This window comes from Dendrobates tinctorius, unplaced genomic scaffold (assembly GCF_039654945.1).
Source record: "Dendrobates tinctorius isolate UK_male_01 unplaced genomic scaffold, ASM3965494v1 ptg000342l, whole genome shotgun sequence".
NCBI classification, from domain to species: domain Eukaryota; kingdom Metazoa; phylum Chordata; class Amphibia; order Anura; family Dendrobatidae; genus Dendrobates; species Dendrobates tinctorius.
In genome coordinates, this window is record NW_027362008.1 from 239,250 (window position 1) to 261,977 (window position 22,728).

The 22,728-nt window shown below is 49.3% G+C and overlaps 1 protein-coding gene across 1 annotated transcript in view; it reads left to right on the forward strand.

The window, feature by feature from the left end:
* Positions 1 to 15,211: 15,211 nt before the first annotated feature.
* Positions 15,212 to 22,728, forward strand: part of LOC141074950 (uncharacterized) — a 114,428-nt gene continuing 106,911 nt past the window's right edge. Inside the window, 5 exon segments of the mRNA XM_073562278.1 lie at positions 15,212 to 15,289; positions 15,608 to 15,787; positions 20,006 to 20,129; positions 21,162 to 21,259; positions 21,343 to 21,421. Of these exon segments, the coding sequence (XP_073418379.1) occupies positions 15,212 to 15,289; positions 15,608 to 15,787; positions 20,006 to 20,129; positions 21,162 to 21,259; positions 21,343 to 21,421 (559 nt within the window).

A 22,728-nucleotide genomic window follows, 5' to 3' on the forward strand; every position in this document is an offset into this window, starting at 1 on the left:
AGACTGGCAGGATTGACCCCATCGAAGAACATCCCCAGATCGCCAATCGAGGACGGGTTCATGAGTCCTTAACCAAGGAAGACCTAAGAGGTGCGTATGGGATAGCGAGGGCAGCACAAAGAAGGCTATTTTCTCCCGATGCAGGGCTCAGACCTGTAACTCCACCTCTTTGGTGACCAAGGTAATGATCTCCCGCAGGGGAGCGCCGTCGACCGAAGCTAACTGCTGAGGAGACTCCAAGGACCTGACAGGTATCCGCAATATTTTGACCGCCTCGAGCTGGATGAAGTTCCCGGCGGCTCCAGAATCTACATAAGCCACTTCAGAAACGTGGGTGGAAACGAGATTCAACAGGACAGAGAGGGTCAAGGGTAGAGAGGTATCACTAACACCTAGGGAGGCCTCTCTTACCTGTCCTAGGCGGAGGCATTTCCCGGCCTTACTGGACATGAGCACAGAAGGTGGGAAGAACTGCCGCAGTAGAGACAGAAACCCTTGGCGAGCCTCTCTTGATGGCGCTGCTCTGCCGGCTTGAGACGATCTACCTGCATAGGTTCAGATGCCGAGGCCGCGGAGGTAGAGCCGAGTCGCGAGCGGGGAGGACTGCGTGTTGCCGTAGAAACGCGGGGAAGTCTTCTCTCCCTGGCGGACTCGCGAGAGCGCTCCTGGAAGCGCAAATCAATGCGAGTCGCCAGGGAAATGAGATCCTCCAGGGATGTCGGTGTATCACGACCCGCCAGCTCGTCCTTGATACGAGCAGACAAACCCAGGGCCTCATTGTTCCACCCGAGCTCAGAGGACAGGGTACGAAACTGAATGGCATACTGGCCCACTGAAAGAGTACCCTGGCGGAGATTAAAAAGAGACTCGGTGGTCGAGGCCAGGCGTCCCGGTTCGTCGAAAACCTTGCAAAAGGTCTCAAAGAAAGCAGAGAGCTGGGAGACCACCGGATCGTCTCGCTCCCAGAGGGGGTTTACCCAGGCCAACGCCTCGCCCTCCAAGTGGGATACCACAAAGGCCACCTTGGCTTGGTCAGTGGGGTATTGCTGAGGCAGCAATTCAAAATGCAGCTGGCACTGATTTAAGAATCCCCGGCACAATCTGGGATCCCCGCCATACCGCAGAGGCTTAGCTAAACGGGGCGGTGGGTGTGGAACAGAAGCCTGAACAGGGGCAGCGGCGGCGGACTGGAGAGAGAGAAGTCAGTTATCCTCCGAGGCCATAGAATTTAAAATATGAGCCTGCGTGTCGCGTTGCTGGGCGAGCTCCTGCTGGAGACTGGCCAGCTGAGACGCATTCCCGGGGTCGGAGGGCTGTAATGCTGATAGCCGAGACACCATGGTCTTCAGGAAGGCCATGATCTGGGCCTGATTCTCCCATAGGAACGCTAGTTCCTTTTGGGCGGTTGCTGAGGTACCAGCGGGGTCCATGGCCTGATCCTGCTGTAAGGATACCCGAGGGTGAACCCACTGGACCATGGCAACGAACCTCCCCTGGGCGAGTGGGCCAGGTGGACCACCCCCTATACAGGGAGCGTTAGTGACAGGCCCAGGGGAAACTATTACCGCGGCAGCTGGTACCCAGGGCAGACACGGTGGACGTAACAGGTGGCAGGCAGGACAGCTGGGTAGACTAGCGAAAACAAGAATCAGGAACTACGGAGAGAGCAGAGATACAGGCAGGCACGGCTGGAACACAGGAACTCGGGCTGGATGGAGACACAGGCTGGCAAGGCAGGAACACAGGCAGGAAGGAGACATGGTGGCACGGAGGAACTCGGGCTGGATGGAGACACAGGCTGGCAAGGCAGGAACACAGGCAGGAAGGAGACACAGGGTGGCACGGAGGAACTCGGGCTGGACGGAGACACAGGCTGGCAAGGCAGGAACACAGGAAGCACAGGCAGGGCGAAGATACAGGCTGACACGGCTGAAACACAGGAGCACAGATAAACGGTGAAGGTGACACAGGGCAGGAGGCTGAAGGAAGGAGTGGGAGGACACAGGCAAGAGTGGGGCCAGAATCACTTAAGGATACAAGTGATGATCAGGCAACGCCAGGAGGAAGGGGCGGCCTGATAAGGGCAAGTGCGGCGGTGTTTCCGGGTCAGAGTCCTGCAGAGCCTATAGTGAGCTGGGGGGGGCCGGTCTCACAAAGTGCGGTGTGCGCAGTAGGGCCGGGCGCGCGCGCCTGACAGGAAGCAGACGCTGCAGGAGGAGGAGAAAGGACGGGGACGCGCCGGACTCAGTGAGTATGACGGGGCGCCGGCAATGGCGTGACAGTAGGCCAGTCTTATTGAAATTCAAAACATTCAGTGGGTACAAGGCTATAATTACAGGATTTGGAGGAGACCGGTGTGCTTATGCCTACTATTAATGAATGGAACAATCCTGTGTGTGGGGAAAAGAGTTGTGGTAAGATATCTGGCCAATTGTACTAAGATACTAAAAATTAAAGTGTTTCATGTTGATGCTCATTGTGCTTCAGGTACACTGGAAAGACTCTTCAACTTATTAGCAGATGAACATTCCATAATATCAGTCATTTAATACATTAAAAAGACACCACTGAGGGGCTGCACGGACTGACTCAGTGGGCACACCAGAAATATGGAAACCTGGGAGAGAAGGCTACCTACCAATGGGCACAGACCAGAGGGGTGCCCATCAGGCTAGATTTGATAAAGGATTTGGATCCTCACATCCTATCAATGATGGTGCAAAAATGTGACTGAAACACCTGGGGGAGAAAGGTCCTCCATAACCTGCTGAAGTAATTGCTTGCTGATAACGTGCTGATAGTTATGAAACTCGGGAAAGAAGTGGGAACACGTCCCAACAGACAGGTGTTATCTCAGAGAATAATATTGTTCTGATTCCTCTGCTCAGAGTGTCTGGGACTCTGTGATGGACAGCTCTGGCATCCTATTCTGGGCTGGGGTGTGCTGAGCTGTCGGTGCTTTGATTGACAGCTCGGTTCACCTATCTGGAAGGTGCAGAGACTTCCACAGGTGCTCCATATTCTTGGTAAATTACCCTGTTGTTTAGGTGAGCTTTCTGGTACAGATCATTGCCAGTCAAAAGCTTGTTCTAAGCTGGTGCTGTCTGGTGTGTTCGCCTGTGCTGTAAGCTCTGATCTTCTGCTGCTGACCTTTGGACTGTGTTCAGACTATTCATTTGTCAATGCCCCTTTGCATCTGATATTCCGTTGCTGACCTTTGGACCGTGTTCTGATTAACTGTTTGTCATTGCCCCATTGCATCTGATATTCCGTTGCTGACCTTTGGATCGTGTTCAGACTACCCGTTTGTTATTGCCCCTTTGCTTATCTGCTGTTTCTCTGGCATTCTGACTCTGGCATGTGACCTGTCTTGCGACTTCGTATTTTCCCTTAGTTTACAACGTGATCTTTTGGTATTGACGCCGGAACGTCTGACTGCGCTTATTCACAGCCTAGCCGTGGATTGTGACTAGCATCACAAATGGTTTTTTTTTCCTTTAGCTCAAAATCTGGAAATGCTGCATTGTTGCAGCCACCGTTTGCATGGTCGTTTCAACTTCTGTCACTCCCCAAGAGATCTTTAGACCGAAAACCAAGAGATCAACCATGAAAAATGCGGCTTTGTGGAAAAACAAACAGAATGTTACGATCTGGCCAGCGGGACCCGTCTCCAGAGTGCAAGGATATCGGGCCCCTTCTGGTCGCTGGCTTCCCCACAATCTTACCCAGTCTGCGCTCCCACGATGTCCCCACAGGCTACAGCGTCTTCCCGGCATGTCTCTTCTAACACCTCATTTCCGGGTTGTGCGGGAGTGAGCTTAGGGCGCATGCAGCTGTTAAATGATTTAAAGGGCCAATGCACCCTTTTCCTTTATCACCTCTCAGCCAATCACTGAGAGGCCTGTGTGTACTTAAGGTCCTCACTTCTTTTGAGAGGTGGCTGGGCAACTTTGTGCATAGTTCTTAGTTGCCGTTCTCATTTCCCAGTCCTTCGCCTGCTTTTTCAGCCTTGTATTGCCTAAATACTAATACTCAGTGTTTTTTTCCCTAGTGCAGGTGTCCTACCTTCCTGCCATCTACCTACGGACTCTGACAGTACCCTCTGCACCATCTGGTTCCTCTTCTCTGGTTCCCTGGACCTCTCGCTATCCTCCCCTCCATACCACTGTTCCTCTTGGGTCTGACCCTCTGGTCTTGGAGCTGCTACGCTTGAGCCTCCTTGGCTGCATCAGGTCAATCCCTGTTAAGGGGTTCGCTCTCCGTTGCTCCCTCAGGGGAATTCGGTGTCTCGGCCCAGGGGGTTCTCCCTTGCGGGTTCTCCTGCATTGTGTTTAAATAAAACCTTGCTATTCATCTGACGTCCTTGTCCTGCTGGTTCCTAGGGTTCAGCTTCCACAGTGCCCTCTATGGTCAAGTGGGTTCACTAACCTTGCTCCGACTGCCTTGACGTGACAGATTTTGCCCAGGCCATGAGCCCTGCTGATACCCGATTCTCCACCCAAAGGGAACTGGCCGGTCTTCGACAAAGTCAGGACCAACTGGTGACTTTCATGGAGACCATGGATGCCCATCTCAGTTCTCTTCAGGCTGCCGACCCCACCAATACTACACTATTTGCAGATTTACATCAGGAACTTGACCGGCAACGTGAGATGCAAACCCAGATGTTGAATTACATGACCACTGTGGATGAATGCCTAACCAACATGTAAATGGCGGCCTCTCCTCTTCCTGTACTGGTATCGCTGCTCAATCCGGTGGTTGCTGCAGCATTCGGTCCTTCTCCTCGTCTCTGCAAACCCACTCGGTACTCTGATGATCCCAAGTTGTGCAGGGGGTTTCTTAACCAGTGTCAGTTCCATTTTTGACTATTGCCCCAGCAATATCTGACAGTTGTAGCTAAAGTGGCATTCCTTGCCTCCCACTTGGAGGGAGAGGCCTTGGAATCGTTTAATCTCTTACTGGAGCGGAACAATCCTATAGTGTCTCATCTTCAAAATTTCCTGGACACCTTCCGCAAGATCTTTAACGAGCCAGGACGAGTGGCATTGTCGATAGAAGCTCTCTTCAACCTACAACAAGATTCTCTCTCGGTCGGTCAGTATGGCATCCAGTTCCGTACTCTGGCTTCTGAGTTACAGTGGTCCGACGAACCCTTGATTAGAGTCTTCCGACGTGGGTTATCTGGGAGACTTAAGGATGAATTGGCAGTTCGAGATCTACTTGATACCTTGGATGACTTCATCTCCCTTGTCATCCGAATCGATCTCTGCCTTCAGGAACGTACCAAGGAGAGAGCTCATGAGAGGCGATTTCCCCGTTTAGCTCCATCTTTTCAAAGACCCCTCATCCCGTCTGATCCAGCTCCAACCTCGGTTCCCAAGCCTATGGAGGTCGACCACATCAAGTTGGGTGAACGAGAACGTGAGGAGAGCTTTGCCAAGAAGCTATGTCTATACTGTGGGAGTGCTACTCATTTTCACCGCCATTATCCCACGAGGCCGGAAAAGTCCGACTAGGTCAGGAAAGAGAGGCCTTCCTAGGTGAGAGTGAATCCTCTCTACCCCTTACTGTGTTTATACAGGTGTCGGCTGGGGACAGGCTATTTTCCGAGATTGCGTACTTGGATTCAGTTTCAGCAGGTAACTTTGTGCAGCAAGCTGTGGTGCGTCAGTTTGGGATTCCTGTTGTTCACATATAGTAAAGACAAAACCAACTCAGCTAGTACTTGAAGTCCAGCTTGCACGGAACCAGGTGAATCCACAGCAGATAATATGCTCGAGGAAAAAAAAAAGACTTGTTGTTTCAGCGTCTGGTAAAATAGTTCTTTCTTTACGTTAGGTCCATTAAAAACTTACAAAAATTAGCATGGTTGCATAGACAGGGCAACCATGTTAATTTTTGTAAGTTTTTAATGGACCTAAAATAAAGAAAACTATTTTACCAGACACTGGAACAAGTCTTTTTTTTTATTCCTGTTGTTCCTTTGCAGCATCCTCGTCTCATCACCTCCGTGGACGGAAGACCCTTGCAAGATTCCATCCTAGGCATCACAGAGGAGGTGGAACTTCAGATTGGGACTCTCCATAAAGAGAGGATTGCCTTTTATGTGCTAGCAAATCTTTCTCCCCCATTCCTGCTAGGACTCCTTGGCTTTGTACCCATGAACCGGTCTTGGATTGGTGGACAGGAGACGTCCTCCGTTGGGGTCAGTCGTGTCATCATCACTGCCTCACACCTGTGCAACCAGGTCACACTCCGAGACCTCCTTCAGCCCTGCCCGGGTTACCATCGGCCTACTGGTCCTTTGCAGATGTGTTTGACAAACGTGAGGCGGAGTCTCTACCACCACACAGGTCATATGACTGCCTCATTGATCTCATTCCAGACTCTACTCCCAGAGTCTGGATTTACCCTCTGTCATCTGTAGAGACTCAAGCTATGTCCGACTACATCAGAGAAAACCTGGCTCAGGCGTTCATCCAGAAATTCTCCCTAGCTGCTGCGGGGTTCTTTGTGAAAAAGAAGGATGGGTCTTTGCGTCCACTCGACTATCGAGGTCTTAATGCTATCACGGTGAAGAGTAAGTATCTGCTGCCTCTCATTCCAGAGCACTTAGATTGCCTTCGTGGATCTAGGATCTTCATCAAATTGGAGCTCCGAGGAGCCTACAATCTCGTTAGGAATCGGTCCGGGGAGTGGAAGACTGCTTTCAACACTCGTGACGGTCACTACGAATATTCGTCAATGACGCTTTAGGTGACCTTCTCTACGTCTGTGTAGTTGTATACCTGGAGGATATCCTGGTGTTTTCTCTGGACCTTCCTACTCATAGAAGAAATGTCTGCCAGGTCCTTTAACGGTTGAGAGAGAATCGTCTGTATGCCAAGTTTGAGAAGTGCCTCTTTGAGTGGACCTCTCTAGCCTTCCTGGGTTACATCATCTCTGACACGGGTCTCGAAATGGATCCTGAGAATGTGTCTGCTGTTCTCTAGTGGCCACATCCTGTTGGAGTCAAGGCTATTCAGCGATTCCTAGGGTTCGCCAACTACTACCAGCAGTTTATTATGCACTTCTCGGATCTGACCAAAACCTCTTACCGCTCTTACTTGAAAGGGATGCAATCCTAAGGAGTGGTCTCCAGATCGGAGTCTTCCTTATTGTCCCTCAAACAAGCCTTCTCTACTGCTCCTGCTCTCTGTCAATAAGCAGTTCTTTGTGGAGGCTTCCTCTTCTGGAGGCGGAGCTGTACTCACGCAGAAGCTTCCTTCCGGGAGGATGGTGACTTGTGGGTTCTTCTCCAAGGTGTTCCTGCCCTGTGAATGCATTTACATTGGCGACAGGGAGTTGTTGGCCATCAAATTGGCCTTGGAGGAATGGCGTTATTTTCTGGAGGGTGCAGTTCACCCGGTTATTATCTACACTGATCATAGGAACTTGTCCTACCTTTAGTCGGCTCAGAGGCTAAATCCTCGTCAAGCTCGATGGTCGTTATTCTTTGCCTAGTTCTCCACTTCCATCCAGCTGAAAAAAGCATCAAGGCTGATGCTTTATCCAGGTCTTTTATCTCAGACAACCAAGATGAGGAACTTCTCCGGGGTCTCGGCTGCCGGGGGGTAGCCGAGACCCCAGAGAACATGATTTGGGTCGGTTTTTACTGACCCCGGTGTTGCGATCACCGTTATTAATGGTATAACATCAACTGCAAAAAAAAAAAGTGAGCTCTCATTTAAATTCTCTCTCCTCTGATGTGATCGCACATCAGAGGAGAGAGCAGTACGGTCACCCGATCCTCTTTGGTACCTCCGTTGTTCCTGGACCCTCCTCCATTCCCCCACAGCCGCCGGTGTCTTCTTCCGGGAAGAAAATGGCAGGCGCCGAGATCTGCCGGCCGGTACACGGCAACAATAGGAGATTTTTTCCTATTGGTTCATTTTGATCACTGTGATAGACCCTATCACAGTGATCAAAATAAAAAAATAGTAAATTAAACACCAATTTATCACCCCCTTAGTTAGGGAAAAATAAAATAAAAAATGTATTTCCATTTTCCCATTAGGGTTAGAATTGGGCTAAAGAGAGTTGGTCTAAAGTTAGGGTTAGGGTTGGGATTAGGGTTGGGGTTAGGCCCCTTTCACATATCAGTTTTTTGGCATCAGTTTACAAATTTTGCTGTAAAAATGAGAAATCGCTGCTCAACTTTTAACCCTTATAACTTCCTAACAAAAAAAAATGTATCCAAAATTGTGCTGATGTAAAGTAGACATGTGGGAAATGTTACTTGTTAACTATTTTGTGTGCCACCACTCTCTGATTTAACCCCTTTCTAACATGTGACGTACTATCCCGTCCACAGTTTGGCCTGTATGACCGGGGGTCAGGGTAGTACGTCACTGCGATCAGCGGCGATCTAGTTTCCAAAATGGAGTCAACTGTGGGGGGTTGCCACTGTTTTGGCACATCAGGGGCTCTGCAAACGTGACATGGCGTCCGATCTCAATTCCAGCAAATTTTGCGTTGAAAAACACAAAAGGCGCTCCTTCCCTTCTGAGCTCTGCCATGTGCCAAAACAGTGGTTTACCCCCACATATCAGCCTACTCAGGACAAATTGGACAACTTTTGGGGTCTCATTTCTCCTGTTACCCTTGGGAAAATAAAAAATAGGGGGCAAAAATATCATTTTTGTGGAAAAAACATGATTTTTTTTTATTTTTATGGCTCTACATTATAAACTTCTGTGAAGCAGTTGGGGGTTCAAAGTGTTCACCACACATCTAGATAAGTTCCTTAGGGGGTCTAGTTTCCAAAATGGGGTCACTTGTGTGGGGTTTCCACTGTTCAGGCACATCAGGGGCTCTCCAAGCGAGAAATGGCGCCCAATATCAATTCCAGCCAATTTTGCAGCAAACGGCGCTCCTTCCCTTCTGAGCTCTGCCATTATTGGCTAATGTGTCAATTACTGTCGTCCCATCTTGCCGTCCCATCTGACGATGCCTGCATACACACACACAGATCCCTGCACAGCCAAGCACAAACCCCTGCACAGCCCCGCATACCACCAAACATACCCGCACAGCCCTGCATACCCCCGCACAGACCTCCACACAGATCCGCATACCCCCACACAGCCCCCCCACACACCATACAGGCACACAGTGTCAGTGCATGCGCAGTAAACAAAATGGAATCCGTTGCTGGATTCTGTCATTTGTTGGACAGCAATGGATCTGGCGCCCATAGGCTTCCATTCTAGCTAACGTCGGAAGGCGCCGGATCCGTTGCTGTCCGACTTTTCAACGGAGACAAAAAATGTTCCTATGTCCGTTTTCTCCCGCTGACGGACAAAGAATTTCTGGCGAACGACGGATGAAACGTGCGGCCATCAGTCGGAATATGTCGCTAATACAACTCTATGAGGAAAAAAACGGATCTGGCGGCAGTAGTCGCCGGATCCGTTTTTTTCAAAATTCTACGGATTGCGACTGATGGCAAAAAACTAAATTGTGAAAGAGACCTTAGGGGTGTGGTTAGGGTTAGGTTTGTGTTTATGGTAATGGTTAAGGATGGGATTAGGGGTGTGTTGGGGTTAGGGTTGGGATTAGGGTTGGGGGGTTTCCACTGTTTAGGTACATCGAGGGTCTCTAAACGCGACACGGCAACTCCATTGATTCCAGTCAAACGGTGCTCCCTCCCTTCTCCCTTCCCTCCTGCCATGCACCCAAACAGTGGCTTTTCTCCACATATGGGATATTAATGTACTCAGGAAAAATTGCACAACAAATTTTGTGGTCCATTTTCTCCTGATACCCTTGTAAAAAAAAAATTTGGTTCCAAAGTAAATTTTTTTGTGAAAAAAGTAAAATGTTCAATTATTCTTTCCACATTGCTTTAGTTCTTGTGAAGCACCTGAAGGGTTAATAATCTTCCTGAATATGGTTTTGAGCACCTTGAGGGGTGCAGTTTTTAGAATGGTGTCACTTTTGGGTATTTCTTATCATATAGACCCCTCAAAGTGGCTTCAAATGTGATGTGATCCCTAAAAATAAAATGGTGTAAAAATGAGAAATCGACGGTCAACTTTTAACCCTTATAACTTCCTAACAAAAAAAAATTTGGTTCCAAAATTGTGCTGATGTAAAGTAAACATGTGGGAAATGTTACTTAAGTTTTTTGTGTGCCATATCTCTGTGATTTAAGGGCATAAAAATTCAAAGTTGGAAAATTGCGAAATTTTAAAAATTTTCACAAAATGTCCGTTTTTTTCACAAATAAATGCAAGTTATATGAATGAAATTTTACCACTAACATGAAGTACAATATGTCACGAGAAAACAGTGTCAGAATCACCGGGATCCATGGAAGCGTTCCAGAGTTATGACCTCATAAAGGGACAGTGGTCAGAATTGTAAAAATTGGCCCGGTCATTAAGGGGATAAAAAGTGTTAGAAAAGTTCTGGATCTGAGAACGACGCCCTGTCACACAACAAATGATCTCAACGATGAACATATATAATACTACGGCCACAGGAATGTGATAATGAAAAAACTAAAAAAAAAAATGTCAAGTCCAAAACATTCAAATAGGCAGCACCTTAAGGGGTTAAGAAGTCAGAGACAAGAAAAAGAAATCAAAGAAAAACAAAGAATAGCGGAGAACAGAGCACAACCAGGCGGTCACTGTCCGAGAAGAAGTGACCACCCTACTCCATTCTTCCTAGTTTCCTCCAACATCACAGCTCCTTCCTCCATAGATTACCAATCTCCGCCCCTACATGCCCTGATCACATGACAGTGATGTCATCGCAGGTCCTACAGCTATCTGAAGTGCAGCAGATCCATCCTGGTGTTCTGTGGATGTCTTTTGTTCTCTGGTATCAACCATCACACAGAATATTCTGTATATACTGACAAGAAGACATTTTCCAGAAGCTGCAGGTGAGAGGACACTGTAGGAGTTATGGTTTTGTTATATCCATCGGTCGTGGTCGGTGACGTCTTGTAGATGTGATCGGAGCCTTAGTTACAGGATCCATCGGTCGTGGTCGGTGACGTCTTGTAGATGTGATCGGAGCCTTAGTTACAGGATCCATCGGTCGTGGTCGGTGACGTCTTGTAGATGTGATCGGAGCCTCAGTTACAGGATCCATCGGTCGTGGTCGGTGACGTCTTGTAGATGTGATCGGAGCCTTAGTTACAGGATCCATCGGTCGTGGTCGGTGACGTCTTGTAGATGTGATCGGAGCCTTAGTTACAGGATCCATCGGTCGTGGTCGGTGACGTCTTGTAGATGTGATCGGTGCCTTAGTTACAGGATCCATCGGTCGTGGTCGGTGACGTCTTGTAGATGTGATCGGGGCCTTAGTTACAGGATCCATCGGTCGTGGTCGGTGACGTCTTGTAGATGTGATCGGAGCCTTAGTTACAGGATCCATCGGTCATGGTCGGTGACGTCTTGTAGATGTGATCGGAGCCTTAGTTACAGGATCCATCGGTCGTGGTCGGTGACGTCTTGTAGATGTGATCGGTGCCTTAGTTACAGGATCCATCGGTCGTGGTCGGTGACGTCTTGTAGATGTGATCGGGGCCTTAGTTACAGGATCCATCGGTCGTGGTCGGTGACGTCTTGTAGATGTGATCGGGGCCTTAGTTACAGGATCCATCGGTCGTGGTCGGTGACGTCTTGTAGATGTGATCGGAGCCTTAGTTACAGGATCCATCGGTCGTGGTCGGTGACGTCTTGTAGATGTGATCGGAGCCTTAGTTACAGGATCCATCGGTCGTGGTCGGTGACGTCTTGTAGATGTGATCGGAGCCTTAGTTACAGGATCCATCGGTCGTGGTCAGTGACGTCTTGTAGATGTGATCGGAGTCTTAGTTACAGGATCTATCGGTCGTGGTCGGTGTCGTCTTGTAGATGTGATCGGATCCTTAGTTACAGGATCCATCGGTCGTGGTCAGTGACGTCTTGTAGATGTGATCGGAGCCTTTGTTACAGGATCCATCGGTCGTGGTCGGTGTCGTCTTGTAGATGCGATCGGAGCCTTAGTTACAGGATCCATCGGTCGTGGTCGGTGACGTCTTGTAGATGCGATCGGAGCCTTAGTTACAGGATCCATCGGTCGTGGTCGGTGACGTCTTGTAGATGTGATCGGAGCCTTAGTTACAGGATCCATCGGTCGTGGTCGGTGACGTCTTGTAGATGTGATCGGAGTCTTAGTTACAGGATCTATCGGTCGTGGTCGGTGTCGTCTTGTAGATGTGATCGGATCCTTAGTTACAGGATCCATCGGTCGTGGTCAGTGACGTCTTGTAGATGTGATCGGAGCCTTTGTTACAGGATCCATCGGTCGTGGTCGGTGTCGTCTTGTAGATGTGATCGGAGCCTTAGTTACAGGATCCATCGGTCGTGGTCGGTGACGTCTTGTAGATGTGATCGGTGCCTTTGTTACAGGATCCATCGGTCGTGGTCGGTGACGTCCTGTAGATGCGATTGGAGCCTTAGTTACAGGATCCATCGGTCGTGGTCGGTGACGTCTTGTAGATGTGATCGAAGCCTCAGATACAAGATCCATCAGTCATGGTTGGTCCCTTTTGTAGATTGAGCCTTATTGATAGGATGTATTAGTTGTGTTAAAGGTTCATCTTGGAGGTGTGAATATTAAGTACAGTTTCTATCAGTGTTAGGTGTTGTTCATCTATAAGAGTCTTAAAAACATCACAGCACAACCAACCAAAGACTCACATCTGCGGGGACTTAAATGTCCATGTTGAGAATATCCATTTAAAAGGTTTTTTATCGTTCAATCTTTGTTTATTAAACATAAGAGAGAGAGAAAAAAAGGAACATTCATACAGTCATAGACCGTTGAGAACATTACAAGTTATAGGCATACCGACAGTGCAACTTTTCGATTTCCTTAGCTCCGTCAACTTAGAGGAAGTGAACAACTATAGAATTATGATATGAGTCCTGATAGAGTATTTTCACGATTTCACTCAATAGTCTACAACTTTTTGTAGCAAAATCATCTGTAGTCAGATACAGGACTCCGTTATTGTTCCAATTGCATTTAAGGTATTTACGAAGTCCTCCGTATCTGTTAAACTTATTAAATAAGGGAACAAACTAGTGGTCGTAGCGAAGCTGTAAATAAGCCTCCCAGTCAAGTGTTTCAACTCTTATCAAGGGAAGAGGGTGCGAACCTTAATGTTAATCAGGAAAACAACTAAAACATCTATATTTACCTATGGAGAACCAGAGATTATATACAGCATACCAGGAAACTTGATAAAGAAGAGTAGAGAGAATAGAACAAGAAAAACAAGAGAGAGAAAGAAAGCAGGAAAAGAAAAAAAAAAAGAAGGGGGGGGACTAAGAGAGGCTCAGAAGGATAAGGTATGTAGAGGAAGAAGAGAAAAAAAAGAATGTTATAGAGCAGAAAGAATAAGAAAAAAGGAGAGAATGTCTGGTATACTGTGTCCTAAGGATTACAAAGGAAACTCTGGTTAATTGTAGTGTTAGGGGATATCTAAACTCAGTGGGAAAAGAAAGAAACTGACATGTTAGTGCAGTCGAAAGTCCCAAGTAGGGAAGGGGCTTTCTACCGAGAAGCCTCCCGTCCCGGACCACATGAAGACAATTAAACCAGAAAACAGATATATATATATATATATATATATATATAACAAGTCATAGTATACAGCATAATGAGGGGGGAGGGAGGGAAGGAAGGGGGAGCAAGAGACAATTTCTTATACAACAATATAACTTAACAGGTAGAAAGACTTGGACCATACGGGTTACCAGAAGGAGCCCAATGAGAACACCATCCCCCTTAAAGGTTTTTTTAAATATTGATTTACAGGAACACACCGCTCCCCAGCCTTGTGGCTTTCTCTATGCTGTTGACTATGCACGTCTGCTTGATTTACAGTCTGAACCAGCTGCATAGTTGTGCCGAAAGCTGATCTGTGTGCTCTCTGATGCTGTAAGCAGAGGCAGCTATACTGCGACAGTAGTGGATCAAGATATCTGGCTAGCTTTAATGCAGAACTTCCAAACTTTATAACAAAAAGCTTGTAAGCGCTGTGCTTTTGTCTAGAAAACGGCCCACCACTGCAGAGATGGATAGTAACCTAGGTGTGAAAAGCACTGTAGTGAAAAATGTATATGTATGGATAGATGACCAGCAGTAATTCACATGTGTTCTAGACGATGGCATATGTTTCCAGGCTGAAGCTCTTCACAAAGGTCCCAACCTTGAGAAGACAGTTTTCCTGGTCCCTGACCCCCCAGGGTGCCTTCCTGAGAACACACTAGAATCAGAAACATTTCACACCTCCTAGTATCTTTGATGGGAAGATGCCAAATTGCAGCCTGACACTATCTATTTACTATGAGAAAGAAAAGTATACAAACAGCGTTCAGAGAAAAATAATGTATGCATCGGCAAGGTAAGCAGAGTCCAGTCACAAACCAGGAATTAGAATATTAACCTGAGAGGCTGGTCTGGAAATCTGATCTCCAGGTTAAATCTATAAATTAGGCCTTACACAAAGAAAGATGTTCACAGACTGAGGGACAGCCAAGCTGGTGTGAGCCATTCCATATTCATTTCCCCCTCAGGGAACAGAATACCAGACTACAAGATATTTCTCTAAGTTTCTCACTTTTATTTTGCCACTGTTTTTGCATATTTGTATGTCACTTTTTATTTCCATATTTTTTATATCCTTTTATTGTAAGCACTGTACCTTTTCTATTAAAGCTTAAAACTTTAATAAGTCTGAGCCTTGTTGCTCTAAAGAATCCATAGCCTTACAGTGTGTGATCCTGGTGATTGGCAGACTGTAGTAGTACTTCCAGGACTCATCGCCCGTGTGTTCGGTGAGTGGTGGCAGCGTGTATGAAGCAGGGTGTGTGGGCTGTGTCGGGGTCTGATTTATGCTCCCACTGCAGCATAGGACAGAGGTTAAATGCCAGACTGAGTGAGAGGAGAAAGATTAATCCTTGCAGGCACAACCCCAAGTCACGTGCTGAGAAGCGGGTACGTGACAAGCACTAAACAGTAAAATTAAAAATCCCTCCTGTTTTGTAAATAGAAAGGATTTTTAATAAGTTAAATTGCAAAGTTACTTGACTTTATATGCTAATACATTTTTCTCCTGTTCACATTTAAAATTTTTCTTCTATTAAATGACCCACAAAAGATGGACGAGGACAGGAATGAGACCACCAGGAGATTATTCCACTGCGCCCTGGAGATCATCTCCCTGCTGAGCGGAGAGGTAACTACTCTACATTTCTATCCGCTTTATTGTGTGATGTGATGAGTCCGACACCGGGAAGAGGAAATCCAGAATAGGAGAGAAGGATTCTCTACTGTAAGAGCAGGGATTCTGTGGAGCTCTCTGCCCGGAGGAGTTGTCATGGGGATTCCCTGTAAGAGCTGTAGAGGGGCCGGGATGTCTGTCCGGAGTGTAATAATATTCCCGGTTATGGCCCCAGATTACTGGAGACGGTTATTGATCCCGGGATTTCTACTGATTGTCAGATCTGGGGTCGGGAAGGAATTCTTCTCCCTAAGTGTCTCTCTCCATACACAGGATTACACAATAGTGAGGAAGACACCGGGGGACTGTGTGACTCCCATCATCCATCTCCAGGAGTCAGGAGGGCGGAGCTCGGGCCCCATCACAGAGCCTCCCCCGCAATCCCCGATACATGAGAGGAACAAGAAGATCCTGGAGCTCAGCAACAAGATGATCGAGCTGCTGAGCGGAGAGGTGACTGCTGGGACATTATACATGACTGGAGGATTCTGGGTGATGAGCGGAGAGGTGACTGCTGGGACATTATACAGGACTGGAGGATTCTGGGTGATGAGCGGAGAGGTGACTGCTGGGACATTATACAGGACGGCACTGGAGGATTCTGGGTGATGAGCGGAGAGGTGACTGCTGGGACATTATACAGGACGGCACTGGAGGATTCTGGGTGATGAGCGGAGAGGTGACTGCTGGGACATTATACAGGACTGGAGGATTCTGGGTGATGAGCGGAGAGGTGACTGCTGGGACATTATACAGGACGGCACTGGAGGATTCTGGGTGATGAGCGGAGAGGTGACTGCTGGGACATTATACAGGACGGCACTGGAGGATTCTGGGTGATGAGAGGAGAGGTGACTGCTGGGACATTATACAGGACGGCACTGGAGGATTCTGGGTGATGAGCGGAGAGGTGACTGCTGGGACATTATACAGGACGGCACTGGAGGATTCTGGGTGATGAGAGGAGAGGTGACTGCTGGGACATTATACAGGACGGCACTGGAGGATTCTGGGTGATGAGCGGAGAGGTGACTGCTGGGACATTATACAGGACGGCACTGGAGGATTCTGGGTGATGAGAGGAGAGGTGACTGCTGGGACATTATGCAGGACGGCACTGGAGGATTCTGGGTGATGAGAGGAGAGGTGACTGCTGGGACATTATACAGGACGGCACTGGAGGATTCTGGGTGATGAGCGGAGAGGTGACTGCTGGGACATTATACAGGACGGCACTGGAGGATTCTGGGTGATGAGCGGAGAGGTGACTGCTGGGACATTATACAGGACGGCACTGGAGGATTCTGGGTGATGAGCGGAGAGGTGACTGCTGGGACATTATACAGGACGGCACTGGAGGATTCTGGGTGATGGGTGGAGAGGTGACTGCTGGGACATTATACAGGACGGCACTGGAGGATTCTGGGTGATTAGCGAAGAGGTGACTGCTGGGACATTATACAGGAGGGCACTGGAGGATTCTGGGTGATGAGAGGTGACTGCTGGGACATTATACTGGACAACACTGGAGGATTCTGGGTGATGAGCGGAGAGGTGACTGCTGGGACATTATACAGGAGGGCACTGGAGGATTCTGGGTGATGAGAGGTGACTGCTGGGACATTATACAGGACGGCACTGGAGGATTCTGGGTGATGAGCGGAGAGGTGACTGCTGGGACATTATACAGGACTGGAGGATTCTGGGTGATGAGCGGAGAGGTGACTGCTGGGACATTATACAGGACGGCACTGGAGGATTCTGGGAGATGAGCGGAGAGGTGACTGCTGGGACATTATACAGGACGGCACTGGAGGATTCTGGGTGATGAGCGGAGAGGTGACTGCTGGGACATTATACAGGAAGGAACTGGAGGATTCTGGGTGATGAGCGGAGAGGTGACTGCTGGGACATTATACAGGACGGCACTGGGGGATTCTGGGTGATGAGCGGAGAGGAGACTGCTGGGACATTATACAGGACTGGAGGATTCTGGGTGATGAGCGGAGAGGTGACTGCTGGGACATTATACAGGACGGCACTGGAGGATACTGGGTGATGAGCGGAGAGGTGACTGCTGGGACATTATACAGGACGGCACTGGAGGATTCTGGGTGATGAGCGGAGAGGTGACTGCTGGGACATTATACAGGACGGCACTGGAGGATTCTGGGTGATGAGCGGAGAGGTGACTGCTGGGACATTATACAGGACGGCACTGGAGGATTCTGGGTGATGAGCGGAGAGGTGACTGCTGGGACATTATACAGGACGGCACTGGAGGATTCTGGGTGATGAGCGGAGAGGTGACTGCTGGGACATTATACAGGACGGCACTGGAGGATTCTGGGTGATGAGCGGAGAGGTGACTGCTGGGACATTATACAGGACGGCACTGGAGGATTCTGGGTGATGAGCGGAGAGGTGACTGCTGGGACATTATACAGGACGGCACTGGAGGATTCTGGGTGATGAGCGGAGAGGTGACTGCTGGGACATTATACAGGACGGCACTGGAGGATTCTGGGTGATGAGCGGAGAGGTGACTGCTGGGACATTATACAGGAAGGAACTGGAGGATTCTGGGTGATGAGCGGAGAGGTGACTGCTGGGACATTATACAGGAGGGCACTGGAGGATTCTGAGTGATGAGCGGAGAGGTGACTGCTGTGACTTTATACAGGAAGGAACTGGAGGATTCTGGGTGATGAGCGGAGAGGTGACTGCTGGGACATTATACAGGAGGGCACTGGAGGATTCTGGGTGATGAGCGGAGAGGTGACTGCTGGGACATTATACAGGACGGCACTGGAGGATTCTGAGTGATGAGCGGAGAGGTGACTGCTGGGACATTATACAGGACGGCACTGGAGGATTCTGGGTGATGAGCGGAGAGGTGACTGCTGGGACATTATACAGGACGGCACTGGAGGATTCTGGGTGATGAGCGGAGAGGTGACTGCTGGGACATTATACAGGACGGCACTGGAGGATTCTGAGTGATGAGCGGAGAGGTGACTGCTGGGACATTATACAGGAGGGCACTGGAGGATTCTGGGGGATGAGAGGAGAGGTGACTGCTGGGACATTATACAGGACGGCACTGGAGGATTCTGGGTGATGAGTGGAGAGGTGACTGCTGGGACATTATACAGGACGGCACTGGAGGATTCTGGGTGATGAGCGGAGAGGTGACTGCTGGGACATTATACAGGAGAGCACTGGAGGATTCTGGGTGATGAGCGGAGAGGTGACTGCTGGGACATTATACAGGACGGCACTGGAGGATTCTGGATGATGAGCGGAGAGGTGACTTCTGGGACATTATACAGGACGGCACTGGAGGATTCTGGGTGATGAGCGGAGAGGAGACTGCTGGGACATTATACAGGATGGCACTGGAGGATTCTGGGTGATGAGCGGAGAGGTGACTGCTGGGACATTATACAGGACGGCACTGGAGGATTCTGAGTGATGAGCGGAGAGGTGACTGCTGGGACATTATACAGGACGGCACTGGAGGATTCTGGGTGATGAGCGGAGAGGAGACTGCTGGGACATTATACAGGATGGCACTGGAGGATTCTGGGTGATGAGCGGAGAGGTGACTGCTGGGACATTATACAGGACGGCACTGGAGGATTCTGGGTGATGAGCGGAGAGGAGACTGCTGGGACATTATACAGGACGGCACTGGAGGATTCTGGGTGACGAGCGGAGAGGTGACTGCTGGGACATTATACAGGACGGCACTGGAGGATTCTGAGTGATGAGCGGAGAGGAGACTGCTGGGACATTATACAGGAAGGCACTGGAGGATTCTGGGTGATGAGCGGAGAGGTGACTGCTGGGACATTATACAGGACGGCACTGGAGGATTCTGGGTGATGAGCGGAGAGGTGACTGCTGGGACATTATACAGGACGGCACTGGAGGATTCTGGGTGATGAGCGGAGAGGTGACTGCTGGGACATTATACAGGACGGCACTGGAGGATTCTGGGTGATGAGCGGAGAGGTGACTGCTGGGACATTATACAGGACGGCACTGGAGGATTCTGAGTGATGAGCGGAGAGGTGACTGCTGGGACATTATACAGGACAGCACTGGAGGATTCTGAGTGATGAGCGGAGAGGTGACTGCTGGGACATTATACAGGACGGCACTGGAGGATTCTGGGTGATGAGCGGAGAGGAGACTGCTGGGACATTATACAGGATGGCACTGGAGGATTCTGGGTGATGAGCGGAGAGGTGACTGCTGGGACATTATACAGGACGGCACTGGAGGATTCTGGGTGATGAGCGGAGAGGTGACTGTTGGGACATTATACAGGACGGCACTGGAGGATTCTGGGTGATGAGCAGAGAGGTGACTGCTGGGACATTATACAGGACGGCACTGGAGGATTCTGGGTGATGAGCGGAGAGGTGACTGCTGGGACATTATACAGGACGGCACTGGAGGATTCTGGGTGATGAGCGGAGAGGTGACTGCTGGGACATTATACAGGAGGGCACTGGAGGATTCTGGGTGATGAGCGGAGAGGTGACTGCTGGGACATTATACAGGACGGCACTGGAGGATTCTGGGTGATGAGCGGAGGTGTGACTGCTGGGACATTATACAGCACTGGAGGATTCTGGGTGATGACGGTGTCGTTGTTGTCAGGTTCCTATAAGGTGTCAGGACGTCGCTGTCTATCTCTCCATGGAGGAGTGGGAGTATCTAGAAGGACACCAGGATCGGTACCAGGAGGTGATGATGGAGGAACACCGGCCTCTTACACTACGAGGTATGAAGTATCCTATATGTATAGTTATATTTTGTGAAGCCTTTTCTTGCCCGATGCTGAGTGCACAGGTTGGCACTGGCTGCTGTGTGTTATGACCGTATACCAGGAACACCCATAGGACCTGCCATATACTCCACTGTAACGTAAACCCTCTGCCATTTGTTAGCGTTGATGGTTGCTCAGACGCCTTCCTATTTGGGGTAACACAGAGTTTTTGGTATGTGAAGTCTTCTCCAACATCTCAGTGGTTTTCTTGTCCGTGTGGTCATCTCACAAATGAGGAATCATCCTCTTGTTCCTACAGCTGAGAGGGGTCTGGGAGGCTGCACGGTGTGATGGACATTCAGGGCAGGAGTGAATCCAAGGGTTGTACATTCACAGCCAGAGGTGAAAGTAAAAATTCAAAGGGCCCAATTCATCAAGGTCTTTTCCTCAATTTTCAGTTGTAAAACATCTTGAAATGTCGGTAAACAATTTTTTGCATCTTGAAATTGTTAAACAATGAAACACGTTTTGGTGTTTTTACAGCAGTAGCTCCACAAAACCGTGTGGAGCTGGGAGGGGGTGTAATGAGAGGCGCTAAACAAATTCATCTAAGCCACGTTAGTGGGATGAATTATGCCAGAAATGTACTCTAGTCTCGGAATGGATTGACATTTCTGTCAGTGGCGCACAGCAGTTGTAAGATGCGACTTACGACAGGCGTACAAAATGTCCGTCCTAGTGAATTTGGCCCCAAAACTTTGTTTACAATTTACTGTATTTAAGAAATCCTGCTGGCCACAGTGGCCCGGTCACTGAGGGTCTTCTCTGTGCGCTGCTCTGTCACTTCCATCAAGTCTATGGCCTAAAGCTGGGGATTCAGTTAGAACACTTTCGTAGATCCATAGTCATCTATTCCCTGCCTGCACTGTAGACCCTGGTACATGCCATGAGGATAACAATGTTTTTATTTGGTCCTGATACATAATAAGAAAATTATTGGTGGTGACATCTAGGCAGATCATGTATTCAGTCTTTGTGTCTCCACAGATGGATCCAGGAGGAGAAATCCACCAGAGAGATGTCCCCGTCCTCTGTATCCCCAGGACTGTCCAGAGGAGAATCACAACATCCTGGAGGATCATCAGGTAGATGGCACTGAAGCCCCCACAACATCTGACCATGAAGTGATGGGACCTGAGCTCATCTTACATTTATTTTGTCTTTTTAGGGTGAAGATCTGTTTGATTTTAAAGTTGTAGTTGTCGATGAAGAAGGAAAGACGATGGATGTATGGGCCGATCAGCAGGGTGAGGAGGGGAAACTGTCATGTCTGTTCTGTGGTCACCTACTACTACTCTCTGTTAGGCGTCTGATTCCTGCAGCTGCACAGCGGGAATCCAGAGCCATACATCCAGCGGTCTCCCATTCCTTTCCGACCACTCAGTGACCTGCACAGCAATGTTGGCGATCCAGGCGCTCTGCTCAGACCAGCTCTCTGGGTCTGGATGTTGCTGCCACCTCTGGACCAGCAATGGTAGCACAACCTACTTTGCAGGAAACCACTCCAGAGGCTAAGTCCTGTCGCCGCGCTACTGGGCATGCCCACGAGACGATCTCCCAGTGGAGATCGGGGGGTCACTTGCTCAGGTCCTTGTCCTGATCTGATTGGCCCATCCCAGAGGCCTGGAAGGTCCCGGAAGCGCATGGCTATAAAAGGCCTGCATGGCCGCTGGCCCATGCGCTAGTATAGACATTATTTGCTAGAGGTGTGAATGGTGACGGATGTATGATTCTGGTGACTGACTCATTATAAAACCCCTACCCTTGGATATTACGCATGTGGATAGGGAATTAGAGTTATAGTCAGCGCCAGTCAGTGGCAAGCCATACGCCACAGTGCATACCGCACCGCTACACTAGCGTCCGATGGTGTCATGCCTCACGGCACTATCGTCCAGCGGCAGTAGTTGCCGCCACGCTGCACTTAGCAGCACTTACTGGCGTCCGCGGTAGCGACGCCGCACACATGGTAGGTCAAGACCGACACCGACCTCTGCCTTGGGCCATGTCCTGTGACCATATATCGTGTGTGCACGCCAGCTGAGACCTGTGAAGCTAACAGGCTCGGCGTTTATGCTTTACTGATACTAAAGCGCCTCTGTGAGTTTAACAGAGTCCGCTCTGCGCACCTTGGGTGACGTTTAACCCAAGCGCAGTAAACCGCCATATAGCGAGTCTGCCATTACTCAGCAGCGGTTGTTCCACCTACTGCACGGTGGACCCCGGGCGGCGAACGCACTTCCTATTATTTATATTTAGTGCGTTCCACTGTCCCTAACATTATACTAGTGCCAGGGTCTGGCTAGTAATGGCGGACCTGCAGCAGCTGCGGTGGTATATTCGGCAGCTAGAGAGCAGGTTGGTGGCTATCGAGAGCTCCACCTCAGCTGCGAATGCTACGGTAGCCGCTGCTCATGCAGTCGCAGAGGCTGTCTCACGCGTGTCCACACCCACGCCTATCCAGCCAATATCTCGCCTCCCGCTCCCCAAGTTTTCGGGTGACAGTGCCACCTGTAGGGGATTTGTGAGTCAGTGCTCTATCCAGCTTGAGTTA